This window comes from Typopeltis vanoorti, chromosome 25 (assembly GCF_054136105.1).
Source record: "Typopeltis vanoorti isolate ZY-2024b chromosome 25, IOZ_Tvanoo_1.0, whole genome shotgun sequence".
In the NCBI taxonomy this organism is placed as follows: Eukaryota; Metazoa; Arthropoda; class Arachnida; order Uropygi; family Thelyphonidae; genus Typopeltis; species Typopeltis vanoorti.
In genome coordinates this window covers 56,834,952-56,852,381 of record NC_143573.1, presented here as the reverse complement: position 1 = coordinate 56,852,381, position 17,430 = coordinate 56,834,952, and the positions used below count along the sequence as shown (strand labels likewise).

Below are 17,430 nucleotides of genomic sequence, written 5' to 3'. Positions count from 1 at the left end.
TTTGTCAGTTTTGAATATTGTTTTACTACTTCCTTTTTTCTTCTTGATGATGTCCTTATAACAAGGATTTAAGATTGGAGGCAATCTATTTTTTATATATTTTTTTGCATGTATTCTTCATTAATCACTTTGTAAAAATGCCTGACACACATTTCTTAAAAGGTTTAATTAGTAACTAGAAATGCTAAGAGTAAATTATCCTACTTGTCAGAAGCATGATATAGTACGGTTATTTTTACATTTCTTGCTTTTCTAACACTATTTTGCCACTTGTATAGGGAATTACTACTGTGGCCATTGAGCTAGATCTTGTTATATCCCCTGGTTTAACTCCCATTAATGAATCTCAGTAAAGAATGAAACTGGTCTTGTGTAGTAACTCCCACCATAATATGTCATTATTTTTGCAAAGAAGAGAGTGTTCTGCATATCATGAGAATGAGATAAGATACAGAGCAATGTGATATAAAATCATCTGTTCTGTATACAAGTAGCCCAGTCATAAAGGTGTTTCATCTGCATGCTTAGGTAAAATAAGAATGAAAACACGAATGTAATTCGTGTTTTCGTTCTTATTGACTATGTTTACTTTTATTTTTGTTTATTTTTAAGATTCCACTACTACCCAACACTTTCCTATACACTTTTAGTTCTTCTCAATGGTAGGCAAGAACCTGTTGTTAATAGTGACCTACAAGTCACTAGTTAAATGCTACCAGTAGCTGAGCAAGAAGGTAGTATTATTTGAAAAATGTATTGTATTTGTGTTATGACAAATTGTTCACGAATTGTTTCAATAATGCCTTTTGATTGGAAGGACCTGAGTTTAAATCCTGTCCAGGACATCAAGTACCATTATCATGGCTTTTCAGATGAAGGTGAGTTAGCGAGTCTCATATGGAGGTGGCAGGATTTTTCATCCTGCAAAGCAGGCAAACTAGCCATTAGAATACAAACAATTAACAGCCATAATAACACTGAATTCATAGCCTAATTGCTTCTGCCATAAATCCAAATAAACCAAATCAACTTTAGCTAGATTATTTTGATTATATTAATAGTGCTAATTTTCATATATGTTGCACTTGAAGCTGTTCCAATAATTGACTTTCATTCTTTTCTCTGGTATCTTGCCAAAACAACAACAGTAGCATTGTTTAATTGGATGAGATGACACTATTAACATCAGAAGCATTAGTGGATGGGGGGGGGGAGAAAACTAGCAAAGGAAATGTAGAAATATCACATGTGAACATAATTAGCATTACTGAGACAAGGAAGAATGAAACAAGTAAGAAAATTTGCGGTAATAACTAAGGATTTGTAAGGGAAATTGTGAACAGGAAAAGGAAGGAGTAGCTGTAGCTGAAGGAGTATTCAGTACTAAACATGATGATGATGATATTCAATCAGAAATGCTCAAACATAGAGGCTAAAAGAATGATTGTCTGCAAAAAGGAATTTTCTTAGTCTTCTCAAGTGTGCTGGTGTACTTGAAAATAGACTAGAAAAATTATTGAAGAAAAACCTGAACAAGAACAAACTGGTTTCAGGATAAATAAGAGGTGGTAGAAGCAGATTTTTACTTAAAGTAGTTGAAAAATTACAGAAATATAATGGCGATCTGTATTTAAATTTTAAAGATGTGAAAAGGCATATATAATTTGTCTGAAATAAAGCTATTCAAAACACTACAATTTTATGATGTAAATAGGGCATTATACAGTATCCTGTGTTTAATCACTGTCTCTGCGTGCATGTGTGTAGTTCTAGGTCAACAGTAAACAGGGTTATTGTGGTCTCATACTGTAGATGTCTCTAGGTGAAAATAGTCATTTTCACTTAGAGACATTTCCAAACATCTGTGTCCAGGGTGGGATTCAAATCTAGAGCCTATTGGCTGGAGTGCAGATGTGCACCTGGCCAAACAGTGGCGCATATTTAACCTATCCTTAAGTTCAAAGACATAAGTTTGATTGCAAGATACATTAGAAGATGCACTGATGTAAAGTCAAACAAGCTGTGGATTTAAATCTTGCCATGGATATGAATGTTTGTGGTTGATTGTCTTTAGGTGGGAGATGAATTTTTGGAATGCAGTGAGACCATCACTCTATTTATTGGAGGACTGAAGGTAGCTTGAAAAAGTTCTGTGTTCGTTCTCTGTAGTGGAATTTCTGGTGACTTCTACCCAAGAAACACAACCTTTCTTTGGTAGAAGAAATTAAAAAAAAAAAGTATGTGCTTTTTCTCTCTCTCTCTCTCTCTCTCTCTAGCATTGGACATGATGTATGTGGATCATGTTATGAAGAAAGGTGATATTTAACCTGACATCGAAAATCAGAGATCATAAACTCAGTTCTTTACTTTATGCAGATGACATTATAATCTTAAATAAATCCACTACAAATCTTCAGGACTCTTTCAATAAATTAACCATTGTAACAACTTTAGTCTCTCATACATCTTAAGTGCACGTGATTGGTGCACTTAAGATGTGTCACCTGGTTGGCCAAAGGGTTAATGTACCTACTCTACAACCAGTAGGCTTCATGTTTGAATCCCACAGTGGACATGGATGTCTTTGAATTTCTTTTACCTGGGAGAGGAATTTTCATTGTTCAATATCTGTAGTGAAGCCCAGATGTGGCTTGAAAGAGTTCCATGTTTGTTCTCTAGAGCAGTGTCTCTGGTTTACATAAAAATATATTATATATGTATGTATTTAAAAAATATGAACATAAGATTTTCTACTCTAAAATTTCCGTCTAATATTTCCTACTGAAATAGGAAGTGATCACCCTTTAGTTTTGAGCAGGATGAAATTCAATTTAATATTGAAAAGAAAAGGGTATAAGAAAGTTTTAAAAAGAATCACAGTGAAGAACCTTTTAGCTGAACTGACTAAAGTATACAAATGTTATTCAAGAAAAAAAAAAAAAAAAGGAGCTTGAAAGTAAGAACCAAACTTTGAAGACTTGTTGACACTCTAAAGAAAATATTAGATTAATTCAACCAGAGTAGCATGTGGTGAAGTCATCAGCAACTAGAAAAATAAGAACTCCATGGTGGACTGAAAAAGTTAAACAGGCAGTTGTGGAAAAGAAGAAAGAGCATTAAAAGTTCCTCACAACTAAGTCAACATATACTCTTAGAGAATACAGAGAAAAATAAAAAAATAAAGCAGTGTGCAATTTGCTGTTTTGATAATTGATTGCATTCGTTGTCAACTCTGAAGAATATCCTCTCTCCCACTTTTCATCTACTTGTATCCTGTATGGCCCTTTCATTCAGAAGTTTGAAGGTCTCTATAATCAATCCTCTTTATCCTGTTTGTTAGTGTCTGTATTCAACAAATTTTCAGTCTGTCCTCAATCTACATTCTACAATCCCAAAATCATCAACACTCTCCTTTGCACTATCTCAATTGTATCTGCATCACCAAGGAAACCATATCAGTTCTGCACATAGTAGTCCAGGCAAGGGCTTGTAAAGAGGCAAAATGACTTTCTTATCTTTACGTGTCATTGTTTGTTTCTTTGCTATATGGTCCTTGAACTTCAACTTCCTATCTACTAAACTCCAAGATCCTTAGCCTGATCATTTTCTTATACCATAATCCTACTAATCATAACAAAGGGCATAATTTTGCATTTACTAACATATCAATTTTCACATGCCCACAGTTCCTGTTCAAATCATTCTTGAAGTGCTGAATGTCAGTCAACATACCTGATTTTTTATTATTTTTTTATTTATTTATGTTGAGCCCATACAAGGAGGTTGGTTGGTCCACCTATAGTACATTAGTACCGTGTATGGGTGAAAGTTATGGGATTACCCTATGTATCTTTCCACCATCAGCAAACGGTTGTATGTTACCAGTTAATCCTTTCCAATGTCATTAATGTAAAGATTGAAACAACAATAGACCAAGCACTGATATCTCTGTCTCTCTGGTTACCTTAAATCTTTCAGATCCCCCCCCCCCTACACACTATACCCTACTTTTTTTGATATCTGTCAGTCAGGCATCCTCTTATCCATGCTAATAGTTGACAATCCAGGACCATATTGTCCAAATTATGCAACAGCTTTTTGTGCTATATCCTTTAAAAAGCCTAGCAAAGTCCAAAAGCATCATACATGTATCAATTTCCTTGCCTAACTCAACTCTAACAGTATTATAAAATGTGAGCAAGTTGCTCAAACATACCTTTAGTGAATCCGTGTTGTTTTTCATAAAGTGTAGATTCTCCCCCAATACATTTCTGTATGCAAACTCTTACCAATTTTACCAGAATCTTCACAACTTCTGAGATGTTGATAGGTTAATAGGTATAAAGGAAATTTGAACTTCTGATAATTGAAGGTCCAGATAAATGAGGAACAATTATTACTATCATAACAGCAGTTGACATTTTGGTTAATTGAAGAGTCATTGTTTTGAAGATCCATCAGACTGATTTGGTGGTGCACTTCTTTGTCACTAACAACCAATCTACCAAGCAACCGGAGAGAGTGTATAATGATTCCATCAACCTTATATAATGGAGTTATTGTACATTCTCTCCACTCCTGTGGAATATTACCTGTTCTGAGACCCATATGATAAAGTCTAATTAAAGGCATAGCCAATTCAGCTAAGCACTCTTTAAGCATTCATGTTAAAAGAGTGTTCAGCTGAAAGTCATGCTGATGCCCCATTATTACCTATTGGCAAATTATTATTCAGTTTATTCAACAGCTCTAGTACTTCCTTCTCATTTACCTTAGTTTCTTCATCCAGTGAAGAGGGAGCATTGATCTTGTTTACACCATGTTGATAGCTCTTAACAAAATGGGCACTTATTAGTTGAACAATCTCTTCTGCATCTGTTACAATTTATACCATCTGCATTCACTAGAGTTATTCTTTCACCTTCATTCTTTCTCTTACTTGCAGCATAATGATAGAACTCTTTTGAGTTGTCTTTAGCTTGCTATACAATATTTGTAACTCTTCTTGACTGTATCTTATAAATTTCATAGCTGGCATCATTCTTATTGAAAATGCATTCCTTTCATGTAATCTTTTAAGAATCTCGTGCTTAATAAGATTGCACATCCATTACACTCCTAATCTATTTATTCTTCTAATGCTAGTGATACATTCTGATATCGTATCATTAAAGTATTTTTTAAATGCATCCCATGCACTACCAGTATTCTTCCCATCTAACAACGAAATACCATGAGACTGAACTAGTATGCTCCTCAGTTTGTTACAATTTCCTGCTTTGTAATTCAGCAAGTAATCTTTTAAAACTGAATGGAACATCCATATACTTGGCCAATTTCCAGGTCAGTGTACAATCCTAAATGCACAGGATGATTGCTGTCACCAACCAGAGGTAGAGCAGTCACATTTTTAACTGAAATCCCCTCAGACACTATAATCAGATCTTACACTTTTGACCGAGAGTTTTTTCTGTCATATGCTGCTTGAGGAAGTTGTCTTGTGTCTTGCAACAGCTGAAATTCAGTTTCATTCTTTTCATGAGATTTCATTGCTACCCAGTCAATGTTCAGATAATTAGTCACCCATGATTACTACCTTTTTAGCACCCATCACAGATTTGGTGATTCACTTCATTGTCACCAGCAACCAGTCTACTATGTCTGTAACAACACACCCAACTATGTATTTGAAATTGTTAGCCTCAATCTTGCACCAGAGATAGCTTTAAACTCAATGATACATGGAAATTTGTTTCTAGTATTGCAGTTTTCTACACTATATGTTTTCTACACTAAATGGATTCAAATTATCCAGTATAATTAGCAGCACATCTCCTCCTCTCCTGTCTTGTCTATTCTTCCTAAAAATGCTGCCCTTGACACTTTGCTAATGCTTACAATCTGAGGTCCCAATGTATTCACAAAGGCTACAAATTCTACCCCTTTTTTCTTGATGCTCTGCATTTGTGTAGAGACATACGTTACTTCCAGGCTGTCTTGTATACTCTCCTCTGTAGTTTGTATAACCCATGTGGAGAACTTGCAGATCTCTATTCATATATAATGCTTCACTTATATGGACATGATTACACATGCTTACTGAGTCCAAACTGGACAAACATGCAATGATTTTTTCATCATAATCACCTCCATGATTAATTATATTCTTATCATTAACTTAGTTACCTGACTTATTTGCTCTTTTGCACAGACTCACCATTCCTCCCATCATGATCTTGTTTTCCTGATTCTCTGTATTAGGTCTCATACCAATAAATAATTTCTCCAGGCTCCTGATACCAAAGACATTCAAGTGCAGGTGAACTCCAGTATATAAATCCATTCTTCCCCCAAGCTCACTCCACACACAAAAAAAAAAACCACAACTGTTCCTTCTGCACAGTCTGACCATTGAATCATTTGCCATCATATCATTTTTTCTTTCTACTCCTGATATGATTCCATGTATCATATCAGGAGTAGGAAAATTGTTTCTAGTAGTATTGCAGCCATAGTTTTCTACACTAAATGGATTTAAATTATCCAATATAATTAACAGCATATCTCCTCCTCTCCTGTCTTGTCTATTCTTCCTAAAAATACTGCTCTTTAGACTTCCTGACTTATTATGTCGTTTACAGACATAATAAGTCAGGGTGACAAAATGTTCTAGAAACTATTGAAAAGCTTGGGGATGGAGGAAGGAGTCAATATTTGTGAAACTGAAGGTTAAGATATTCTGGATATATGGAGTAATTACAAAACAAAATCACAGTGACAAAACAGTGGTAGAAAATATTCAAGAGGAATGTAATCACAGATCTGTTAAAAAAGAAAAAAAAAAAAGAAAACTGAATCTGAGAATTACATAGAAATTTCCTGACTGAGTGCTCCAGGTAAGATTTATGAAAGATTCTTGAGAGAGGCTAAGAGAAATTGTTGAAGGGGAAACTGGGATAAGAATAACTACCCAAGGTTCAGGCCAAATAGAGGTTATCAGGATCAGATTTTCATTTTAAAATGGATATTTAAAAAATCATGGGATTTTACTAAAGATCTGTTTTTTTAAATCTGGAATAGGCTTATGACAAGGTGCCAAGAAAAAAGCTGTTTGAAACTCTACAATATATGATGTGAATTCTACATTATGTTAAGCAGTATATAATGTAGTCTGTATTTGAGTTGTAAATCAACATTTAAAATTGGGGAAGATACAGAAAAGTGATCTGATGTTAAATCAGGTTTAAGACAAGAGTACACACTGCCTGCAATATTATTCATCATCTATAAGGATCATATAAGAAGGAAAATGGCATCAGGCCTGAATCAAAATTAGAGATATCTAACTTAACTCTTGCTTTATGCAGATGATGTTTGCTTCTTTCAGATGTGGGATGAATATCATCACCCAATGTAAGACCACTGCCCCGCTTATTCTAGGCCTAAAGTGACTTGAAAAAGTTCCATGTTCAGCCTCTACAGCAGCATTACTCTATTATGTGAAAAAATAAAATATAAAAAAAATATAATTAATAAGAATGTTTAAAAAAAATACTTAGTCCAGCCATAGTATGAATGTACTCTAGGTTTATAAAACACAAATAAATAAAAACTGAATAATTACTTCAACAAATTTGACATGGAAATCAGCAGTAATAATACAAAAACTATGAAAATAGACAGGAACATTGACAACATTAGATTCATCCTGAATAAGAATTCTATAAAGCAAGGTTTAAATGCAAAATCCAGCAGTGGATGAATAGGAATATGATACTCTGTGGTGGACACCATCACTTTGTAAAAGGTAGATTCTTGCCTTAGGAATTTACTCACATTTTTATAATACAGTGGCTGCTGAATTAGATAAGGGAAATCTACACCATGATATTGCTGGATTTTGCAAAGGCATTTGACAGAATGCTGCATGGAAAACAATTACGAAGGCTTGAGCAAATGGGAATGGATGGAGGGGTGGCTGACAGACAAACAGACATCAGAGAGTGGTATATGGTAGTGCAGAATCTAGGAGAATGAGAGTGACTAGTACAGTACCTGGGGGTTCTTTACTAAGGTATTCAGTTTGTGTATTAATGATATAAAGAAAGATTTAAGGGGCGGGAAAGATCATTGTTTGCTGATGATGCAAAACTGGGGAGGACAATAGTTAATAAGCTGATGTAGATATCCTGCATGATTATTTAAATAAATTGACATTTTGAGCAAAGGATAATGGACATCAATTTAATGTAGCAAAATGCAAGATTATGCACTTTAGGTTGAAAAGATTACATACTGTGTATGTATATCACATCTATGATATGCGATTGCAGGAAACTGGTGAGGTTAGTCTTGGGGAATGGTGGAGAGTGAGTTGAAGTTCAGAGGGCATATTGCAAAAATTGGTAACATAGCTCAAAGAATTATTTGGATGTTGAAAAGCATGCTAACAAGTAAAGATAAAGAAGTTGTTATCCCTCTATATTTATAAGGCTATGATGTAAATGCATCTTGATTGCTGTGCACAAATTTGGTTGCCTGAGTTTTTTGGGAATCAGCAGGTGGTGGAGAGAATTCAGAGATGAGTGACCAAGTTGATGACAGGTCTGTGGAATGCTCCCTGTGGGGGATAGGTGGAAGATGTGTGGGTTGCAAAGTTTCATTAATAGATGGAAAAAAAGGGAACATGATAGAAACGTATAAATTATTAAAGAGATTCTAGAAGATTGAATACTAAAGAAAATTTTAAATACATAATGAATAGAGAGAGGAAGAAATAAGTGTCATTCCGAAAGTTGTGTAAGAGTGTGGTTAGTAAGCCTGTCTGAACTAGATTTTTGTTTCCTGGAGAGTGATGAGTGAGTAAAAAGAAATTGTCAGAATTAGTTGCATGCCCATAGTGAATGAGTTTAAAGAGAGGTATGATAGATGTTGTGTGTGTATAAAGGTTAGTGTAAATCTCCCTTGGTGAGTTCTGACTACATGGAGATACCTGTATAATAATAAAGTAAAACATATTTAGGCATAATTTTAAAATAGACTTGAAATAAAGTTATATACAGAGAACAGAGGAACTTAGTCAAAACATTAAACATGCTATAAACAGACAATGTTCAAAACAGTTTTAGCTTTTGGATATAGAACTGGATTAAAACAGATGGTTAAAGACTGGAGACCAGAGATATGAGAGTTCGGAGAAAAATTAAAAGAGGTGAACAGATGGCATCAATTGCATAATCATATTAAAAATGAAGGTATATTATTAGGAAGGAACCTGACATTGTTAACTTTCGGGAATGTGTGAGCAGACTAATTCAGGTGGTGTTTCACTTAGAATTGGAAAATGAAAAGATCTGCAATGCAGTTGATGATGGTGGCAGCAAAAAAGATCAAGAGGAAGATCAAGATCTAGGTGGATTGATGCAGTTAAAAGTGAAGCATCATTAGGGGAGTAAAAAAAATTGAAATATAAGATTTGACAACAGTGGAGTCCTGACAGATAACAGACCATTTCAAAGTTAAATTGTTGATATGAAGTTAATAGAAATATAAACTTTTTGTGTAGTACTATCATTGTATCTTGTACACCACCTGTTAAGCGTACATATATATCTGGAATTTGATGGTGATGATAAAATAATAAAACCATAAATAAATGAACTGTTAATCCACCCACAGTACTAATATACTATAGGTGTTCAACTTTTCATGGACAAGAGTCACACAAAAAAATATGTATTTATATTGTCAATAAAAAAGATTAGATACTAAATGATTGAGGATGAACTGCAATTTGGAATGACTAAGCTGGGGTATTTCTCTGTTTCTCCCACAATTGCTACAGGTTCTTTCCAATAGAAATAATCTTTAGCAATTATGTGGTTGCTGGCAAGCATTTGGTGTCTTTCCATTGTACCATACAAGTTGTCATCAAGAATTACTTTTGGAAGGGAGTTATATACTATGGTTAGCATATGTTAAGAATGAATCTCACAGAACTGCCAGACAGGAAGCCTGTTTCTACAGAAACGAAGTCAGTCTTTCTAACTTGAACTACTTAGTATCTTTAAAAACACATTTGTTATATAAGTTTCATGCATTTTTAGATACTTTAATAATATGCCAATAAAAATCGATGTTTACTGTTTCAAGACAGTATCAGCAGAATAATAGTAGTCACAGAAATTCATGTGTTTCATATAAACATGGATGGATATTATATGTTATATAGATTATTTTATGAAACATTTAATTTGTGCACTTTTTTAGAATTACGATGGGGTAGTTTAAAGGAAAGAAGACAAGGTTCCACAACAAGCTTGGGTTCAGAATTTGGTTTACGTACAACAGGTCGTCATTCAGAACTGCCTGATGGTTTAGATGGAGGAGTTCATACCCTTCATCGAGTTGCACTCTATGTGTTTGGAGAAAAGGCTCAAATCAAGGTGATGTATATCCACGGTTTATAAAAAAATTTGAAATCATTTATTAAAAAATATCTTTCTGGAATTTCTAATTTTTATACATTTTTCTATGAACAATGATAAATTTGAAATAAATTTCACTGCATATTAGATTATTTTGAGGTTACACAGTCTTGTTTGTAATTCATGCTGAGCAGGAATTCAGTTCTTTTATTGAGAATATACTCATTATATTCTCATGGCATGACATAAATTGTGGCATACTTGCTTTCCACCGAAATCATAGACTATATAAATAGGAAAGAAGGTTTTGAATATGTAAATAACCAGTCAAGAGAATTTTTATATTTGGGTGGTCTATTAAATCACTAAAATGTTTTGTGAATTACACGATTCTGTAGTTAAGAGACATGAATCACTTTGTAAGTGCACCAAAAATCATATTTTTTGTGCACTTAAGGTGTCTGAGAAAAATTATAAAGAGGATAAGAGATTTATCATAATAATTAACTAATGGTTTATGGTGCTATTAATGAGCTGATGATAGGTTCTTGCTCGTAATTAACATTTCTCATCTAACTTCCCATAGCAAGTCCTTTTCCATGCCCAATAGTCTGCCAAGTATTGTCACTGCAAAAGTATATCTTCCCTAGTTAGAGGAAATGTCAAATGGACCCCAATGTTATGGATAACTTTCATTGCCTAGTGAAACTCCACTATCTCATTTTTTATTGGAAGCATGAATTAACTGTTGCTGTCTCTCTCTCTCTCTCTCTCTCCATAGCACAATCTCTGGTTTCTGTTTTCCCTTCTGGGGGGAGCTACACACTCCATTGACAGACTCTGTAGCACCTCCCCCCCCCCCAGTACTGACATGAATGTAATACTTCTGAAATCAGCTAGCAAATAATCTAGTTGCCACTTAATCACCCATGTTATGCCTAAAGGATGCAGAAGCACCATCAATTGAAGCACAAAGACTGAATTATCTATAACGTATGGACTTGTAAACGTGTTCTTTGTCCTTGTCCTTTAAGTATTTTTCAGTACTAACCATGAATGGTGCCATAAAAAATACAGTAACACTGCAGATCACCCATTCTTTCTCATAGAACCTCATCTGACATCCTCAATGACTACTGTTCATCTAAAATATTCAAACTACACTCTGCATGATGGTAAATTTACATTCATTAGATAGGACATCCCTTGTCAGAGAATGGAATTATGGAATCTAAACCTGAATCTCCTATTTTTTTATCATCCCTGGCTAATCAAAAAAAATAGATCTTTATTGTTCTCCACTTCCAATCTCAAAATCTTAATTTTTTGCAGTCCAAATAACTGAACAGTGAGATTTTTAGACTTTGTTTATTTATAACTCTAAGGTCTGCAAGGTCCAAGTTACCAGGAGGAGAGCTGACATCCACAGTATATCTGAAAGGTGAGCTGATTAAGAAAATGTTCAGGGTGTTGGAACGATGGTGAAGAATATATGTTATTCTTGAGAGTGGATGAGCAATTTATATTAGATCATTATTAGCATATTCTTTGGGTGGTCTTCCATCTCCCCCTCTAATTCCACTGGTCTTGCTGTTTTGGTTTTTGAGCCCATACTCAAAGAATATGCCAATAATGATCTAATATAATTTGCTCAACATCTTGAATTCTTACCCAGCTCTCCTTTCAGATATACTGTGGATGCCAGCTCTTGTAACTCAGCACTTGTTCTTTTCCTTTCCTTTCCTTTCCATTGGCACTGCAGTGGTACTAAATGAGATGACTGCTGTGATTTCTACTCTTCCTTCTTCATCCGATAGCTGTTTCTGCTCTCTTGATTCGGTCACCTGCTTGGACCAAGTTGATTTCAGATGTATTACAATCATGTCATTACTTGGGGGGGGGGCTACAGAGATTTACTGATGCTCTTAAATAGATGCCGTTTTATATAAATATCCAACTACTATCCAAACTGTGTTTCCCCTACAGCTGTACCAAAAGTTAGACAGTTTCATAGAAGTGGCAAAGCTTTCTTTTGTAAGCTTTGCCACTTCTTTTCATCCAGCACACCAGCCAGAACATCATATGCAAATTAGCAGACATAAGCTGGGCTCATAGCTTTAGTTTGCTTTGACCATAATTTTCAATAATCCAACCACATTAGCATTTGCAACATGTGTTACATATATATCCAGATCTGACTTTGAAATGACCAAATACAAAAAACTTGATTCTATTCAAACAGCAGTTAAGCCTTTTGATTCTTGCTGTGACTCTTAGATGCAACTTTTGCTCTTTTTTTTTCTCTTCTTCTTCTCTCTCCTTCTTGCTCAGACACACACATTGAGATCATACCTTCTTCTCCTCCAACTTGTATATAAATATCCAAGGCAAATCAAATCACCTCCCATATACCAAGATCATTTCACTGCATGCCTACATTTTGGAAAATTATGGAGATAAATTATGGTGATTTCACCAGAGGTCAGGCCAACAATTGTTGTAACGTTTGGTCAGTAACTTTAACAAACCATGTAGATTGTAGTGCAGCTTATTTCTCTGTATATAGTGTATATGCTCCAGAAGATGATCTTGATATAAAGATCGAAACGTCGAGTGTTGATTTTGGTTTATATTAAACTAAAGTTTTACTCAAATGCTGTAGTTGTCTCCATAATTTTCCAAAATGTATTCTGATCACCGTGTAAGCCTAAAAGAAAGGATTCACTGCTTGCCTCTTTTAGTCTTTCACCAGACAGACATCAGAAGAGTCCTGATTAATTAGGATATCAACAATTTATCTTGTCCTGATGTGGTATGATACCCCCTGCCCAAATGTGTGCTCCAGAATTAACATGTATTCTATATAATCTTTAAAATCATTCATACATATGGAATATCTACCATACATGTAGATTCATGAGTTGAATACATGCCTGTATTCAACCCATCACAAAAAAATTAGATAATATTGCGTCTATCTCAGTTCTCACAAAAATAATGGCAAAAGTTATCACCTGCCAATGTCACCACTTGAAAAACTATCATGTTCAGTCTCCAGGACAGAATGTCTAGATTATCTGACCTTTGCAATAGGTTTACAACCTTTTATGGCTGGGAAGCCTTAAAAAAATCTGAATGTCTGCCAGTTTTTCTTAACCACTTATTCCCACAATGCACTAGAGGTATGGCAGCTTCTCAGGTATCCTAATCTTAATCCAGTGCCTTCCTTTCTTTGAGAGGGTTGCAGCTGATTACTAGAGAGATAATCATGATGCAAGTTGGTTTCCTTCCTTGCCATAAGTATTTATGACTGTAGCCATGTGTGTTCACGGGACCGGTTTGCCTGTTTTGAGGGATGAAAAGCCTGAGTTACTGGGAGAAAAAACCCTCCACATCCGTATGAAACCAGTTAACTCACCTTTAGTTGAAAGAGACTAGATAAATGTTCCTTGCGTCATGGACGAGAATCTCACCTGGGTCTTTCCAGACAAAGAGCTTTGTCTATACTGACTGAGCTATGAAGGCTCCTTCTCATGTATAGGATTGATTAAAAAAAAAAAAAAAAAAAAAAACATTTAAAAATAATGATAAAGATGATGTCTGTACATGTGTAGTAGTGTGACTACTACATGGAACTAACTAGCAGATGCCATAACCTACAGAATAATATGAATAATATGAATTATATGAACATTTATGATGGTATATGACAAAAAAGAAACTAATGACAGAGATTCACTGCCAGAAAAATTAAATTACCAGCTATATTTCCAGGGAGCGGTAATTCCATCTGAACATTGTGTGTATACACAGCACATAAAGTTTTTTCACTAAGTTATAAAGTAAATTGTATATAACAAGAAATTCTATTCTTGTTTTATCCTTCATCCAAGTGTTAGTAAACAAAGTTTGTGCATGAAGCATCTTCATGATTATGAAAAAAAATATGACTTCTGCATTAATTTAATTTTGATATTTTCCTGGGTCTGGCTCCACTGGTTTAGGTAGTGGCCCTTCCCATGACATTTTTGCATTATAGGATACAATTAGTGTGAAGTCAACAGACTTATAGGTAGCCTAGTCATGAAGTTACATCATGTACAAACTCTGTTTGCTTACACTTGGATAAAGGATAACAAGAATATAATTTCTTAAAATGTAATTTAGTAAGCTGATTCATCTAGACTTTGCATTTATTTCTTTTTTTTCCTTATAGAATTTTATTATTATTACTACTTGAGTATCTATGGGATCTAAAGCCTCACGCTAAACAATGTTTATTATACCATTTTATTGTTACACAACTTTTGTGGGTGAAGCCATTGTTCTCTCTGTCTCTCATCCAGTCATGCATTGAAAAATTTCTTTAGCTTTTACTCTGTGAAACCCTTTTAAATTTATGTGTTTCTATTATATCGCCTCTTTTCTGCCTATGAGTTAAACTTTGTAACTCACAAATGCAGACATCAGGGAGGCAGTTGAGTGTAAGAATGTGTATAATATGCCCGAGCTAGTATAAAGAACAACAGATCAGAATGGGATAGTTAGTATAAGGCATCAAGATAGGGGTGGAATTAACGGGCTTCTGCATTTCATGTATACTAATGCCAGGAGTATTAGGAACAAGAAGGAAGAATTTTTGGCCTTGGTTGGCTCTTCCTGGCCACAGGTTATTGGCATTAGTGAAACATGGCTGACAGAAGATGATATAACTAGTGGGATAGAATGTGAAGGGTATAGTGTGTTCACAAGGGACAGAGAGAATAAAATGGGGGAGGAGTGTTATTGATGATAGCTGATGAACTGCAGCCAAGGAGAATAGAAGTTGAACTGCAGGATAGAGAAAAGAGCACATTTGAGGCTATTTGGTGTGAGATTGAGACTAGCAGAACAAAATGTACAGTTGGGTGCTGCTATAGACCAGGTGATGGAATAGATGGTGGAGATAGTATGCATAAGCAAATAGACACAATGAATGGAAGGAAGGTAATTATTTTGGGGGATTTCAAATATGGTAACATTGATTAGAAGGAGGCGAGGACACATGGGAGGAAGGAATTGGATTTTATGCAGTTATTAAGGGATAGTTATTAACTATCTGAGACAGATGTAATGGAAAACACTAGGGGTTCGAAAGTGCTTGACCTAGTAATTGCATCTGAGAATTTGACTGTAATGAATATGACCATGCTGCCAACAATTGGTGAGAGTGATCATAAGGTCTTGACCTGGGAGGTGGCTAAATGTGTGGAATTTTCCATTAAGACAGGGTACATGTGGAATTACTGGGCTAGTAAGTATGACAAGCTTAGGAGATTGCTTGGTTCAGTGCCATGGCATGGAAAACTGCAAGGGCTGGATGTTGATAGTGCATGAGAGGTAGTTAAGGAACGTTTGCAGGAGGTAATGGCTGACTGTATACTTAGAGTCCGAATAATTCTTGTAGAGAGGCTTATACGCTGGTTAAACATGAGAACTAATAATTAAGGAATTGACAGCATACACTAGAAATATAAATTAAATAAACTTTAATATATACTTTCCGATATTTTGGTAAATGTCACGCTGCCATCTTCTTGGGAACTTAATACAAAGACAAGTGCACACAAATACTACGTAATAGCAAATGAGAACCGAAGCTAGGAAGCTAACGTTTTCCTAAAGTCCTGATGGTGCCCCCCTGGCGGGCCATATTGGTAGTTCTTGGCCTTTGGGCTGAAGTTCTTCTGATAAATGTTTCCCAAATTTGGGGTAGTCTCATGCATCCAAATTTGTTGAGGTTTGGCATGTTCCTAAGGGCTGAGGCTGATTCCATGAATAGTCTTTCATATTTGAACTACTTGCTGCGGTGTATTACTGTGGCTTTCTTCCATCTTATTCTGTGGCGAGTATCCTAAATTGTCCTACTTTGGCCAAACAGGCAGGGCAGCAAATCTCAGAACACAAGGATTACATCTGATCTCACCAGTACAGCCACTCTGGGCTTGCAGACCACGCTCTGGATACTCGCCACAGAATAAGATGGAAGAAAGCCACAGTAATACACCACAGCAAGTTCAAATATGAAAGACTATTCATAGAATCAGCCTCAGCCCTTAGGAACATGCCAAACCTCAACAAATTTGGATGCATGAGACTGCCCCAAATTTGGGAAACGTTTATCAGAAGAACTTCAGCCCAAAGTCCTGATGGTGCCAGGGGGTACCATCAGGACTTTAGGAAAACGTTAGCTTCCTAGCTTCATTTCCTTAATTATTAGTTATTATAACGTCCGAATAGTAAATCAAGTAGGGGTCAAATGGATGAATAACACCATTAAGCTTGAGCTGCAAAAAAAGAAACAACTGTGAAGGGAATTTAAGGAGAAAGGTGACCTGCAGGCACACGAACGGTATAAAGTGCAGACCAGAAGGGTAACGAATGTGATAAGGAAAGAAAAAGCAGATTATGAAAGGAAATTAGCCATGCAAGCTAAAGAGAATCCCAAACAGTTTTTTCGATATGCTGCAAGTAAAATAAAAAATGTGTACAGCAGAGTGATTTTAAGGAATGCCAATGGTAGGGAGGTAACCGAATCAGTTGATATAGTGGAATTACTGAGCTAGCACTTTGCAAGAGTATATCATCCAGGTAGTGATATTGCAGGAATGAAGGAACCAATAGCTTATACGAGAATTGTGGTGAATGAAGTGGAGGTGAATAGTCTATTACAAACCCTTAATGTGAATACATCTGTGGGATTGGATGGTATACCAGCTCGGGTCGTACGTGAAGCGGCTAAAGAATTGTCAGTGCCCTAGACCATTTTGTTTAATTTGAGTCTCGGGTCTTGGTTAGTCCTGAGGGGGTGGAAAGAGGGGAAAATAGTTCCACTGCATAAAGGAGGTTCCAAGACTGCTGTTGCAAATTACCGACCGATCAGCATATCAGGAGTCGTTGTCGAGGTCTTGGAGAAAGTAGTCAAGAGAAAAATACAGGAATGGATAGATGAAAATAGGATACT

The 17,430-nt window shown here is 35.5% G+C and overlaps 1 protein-coding gene across 1 annotated transcript in view; it reads left to right on the top strand.

Moving 5' to 3' along the window:
• Sbf (SET domain binding factor) overlaps positions 1-17,430 on the top strand; it is a 631,948-nt gene that overhangs the window by 420,627 nt on the left and 193,891 nt on the right. Inside the window, 3 exon segments of the mRNA XM_090414822.1 lie at positions 2,345-2,358; positions 5,526-5,565; positions 10,270-10,445. Of these exon segments, the coding sequence (XP_090270948.1) occupies positions 2,345-2,358; positions 5,526-5,565; positions 10,270-10,445 (230 nt within the window).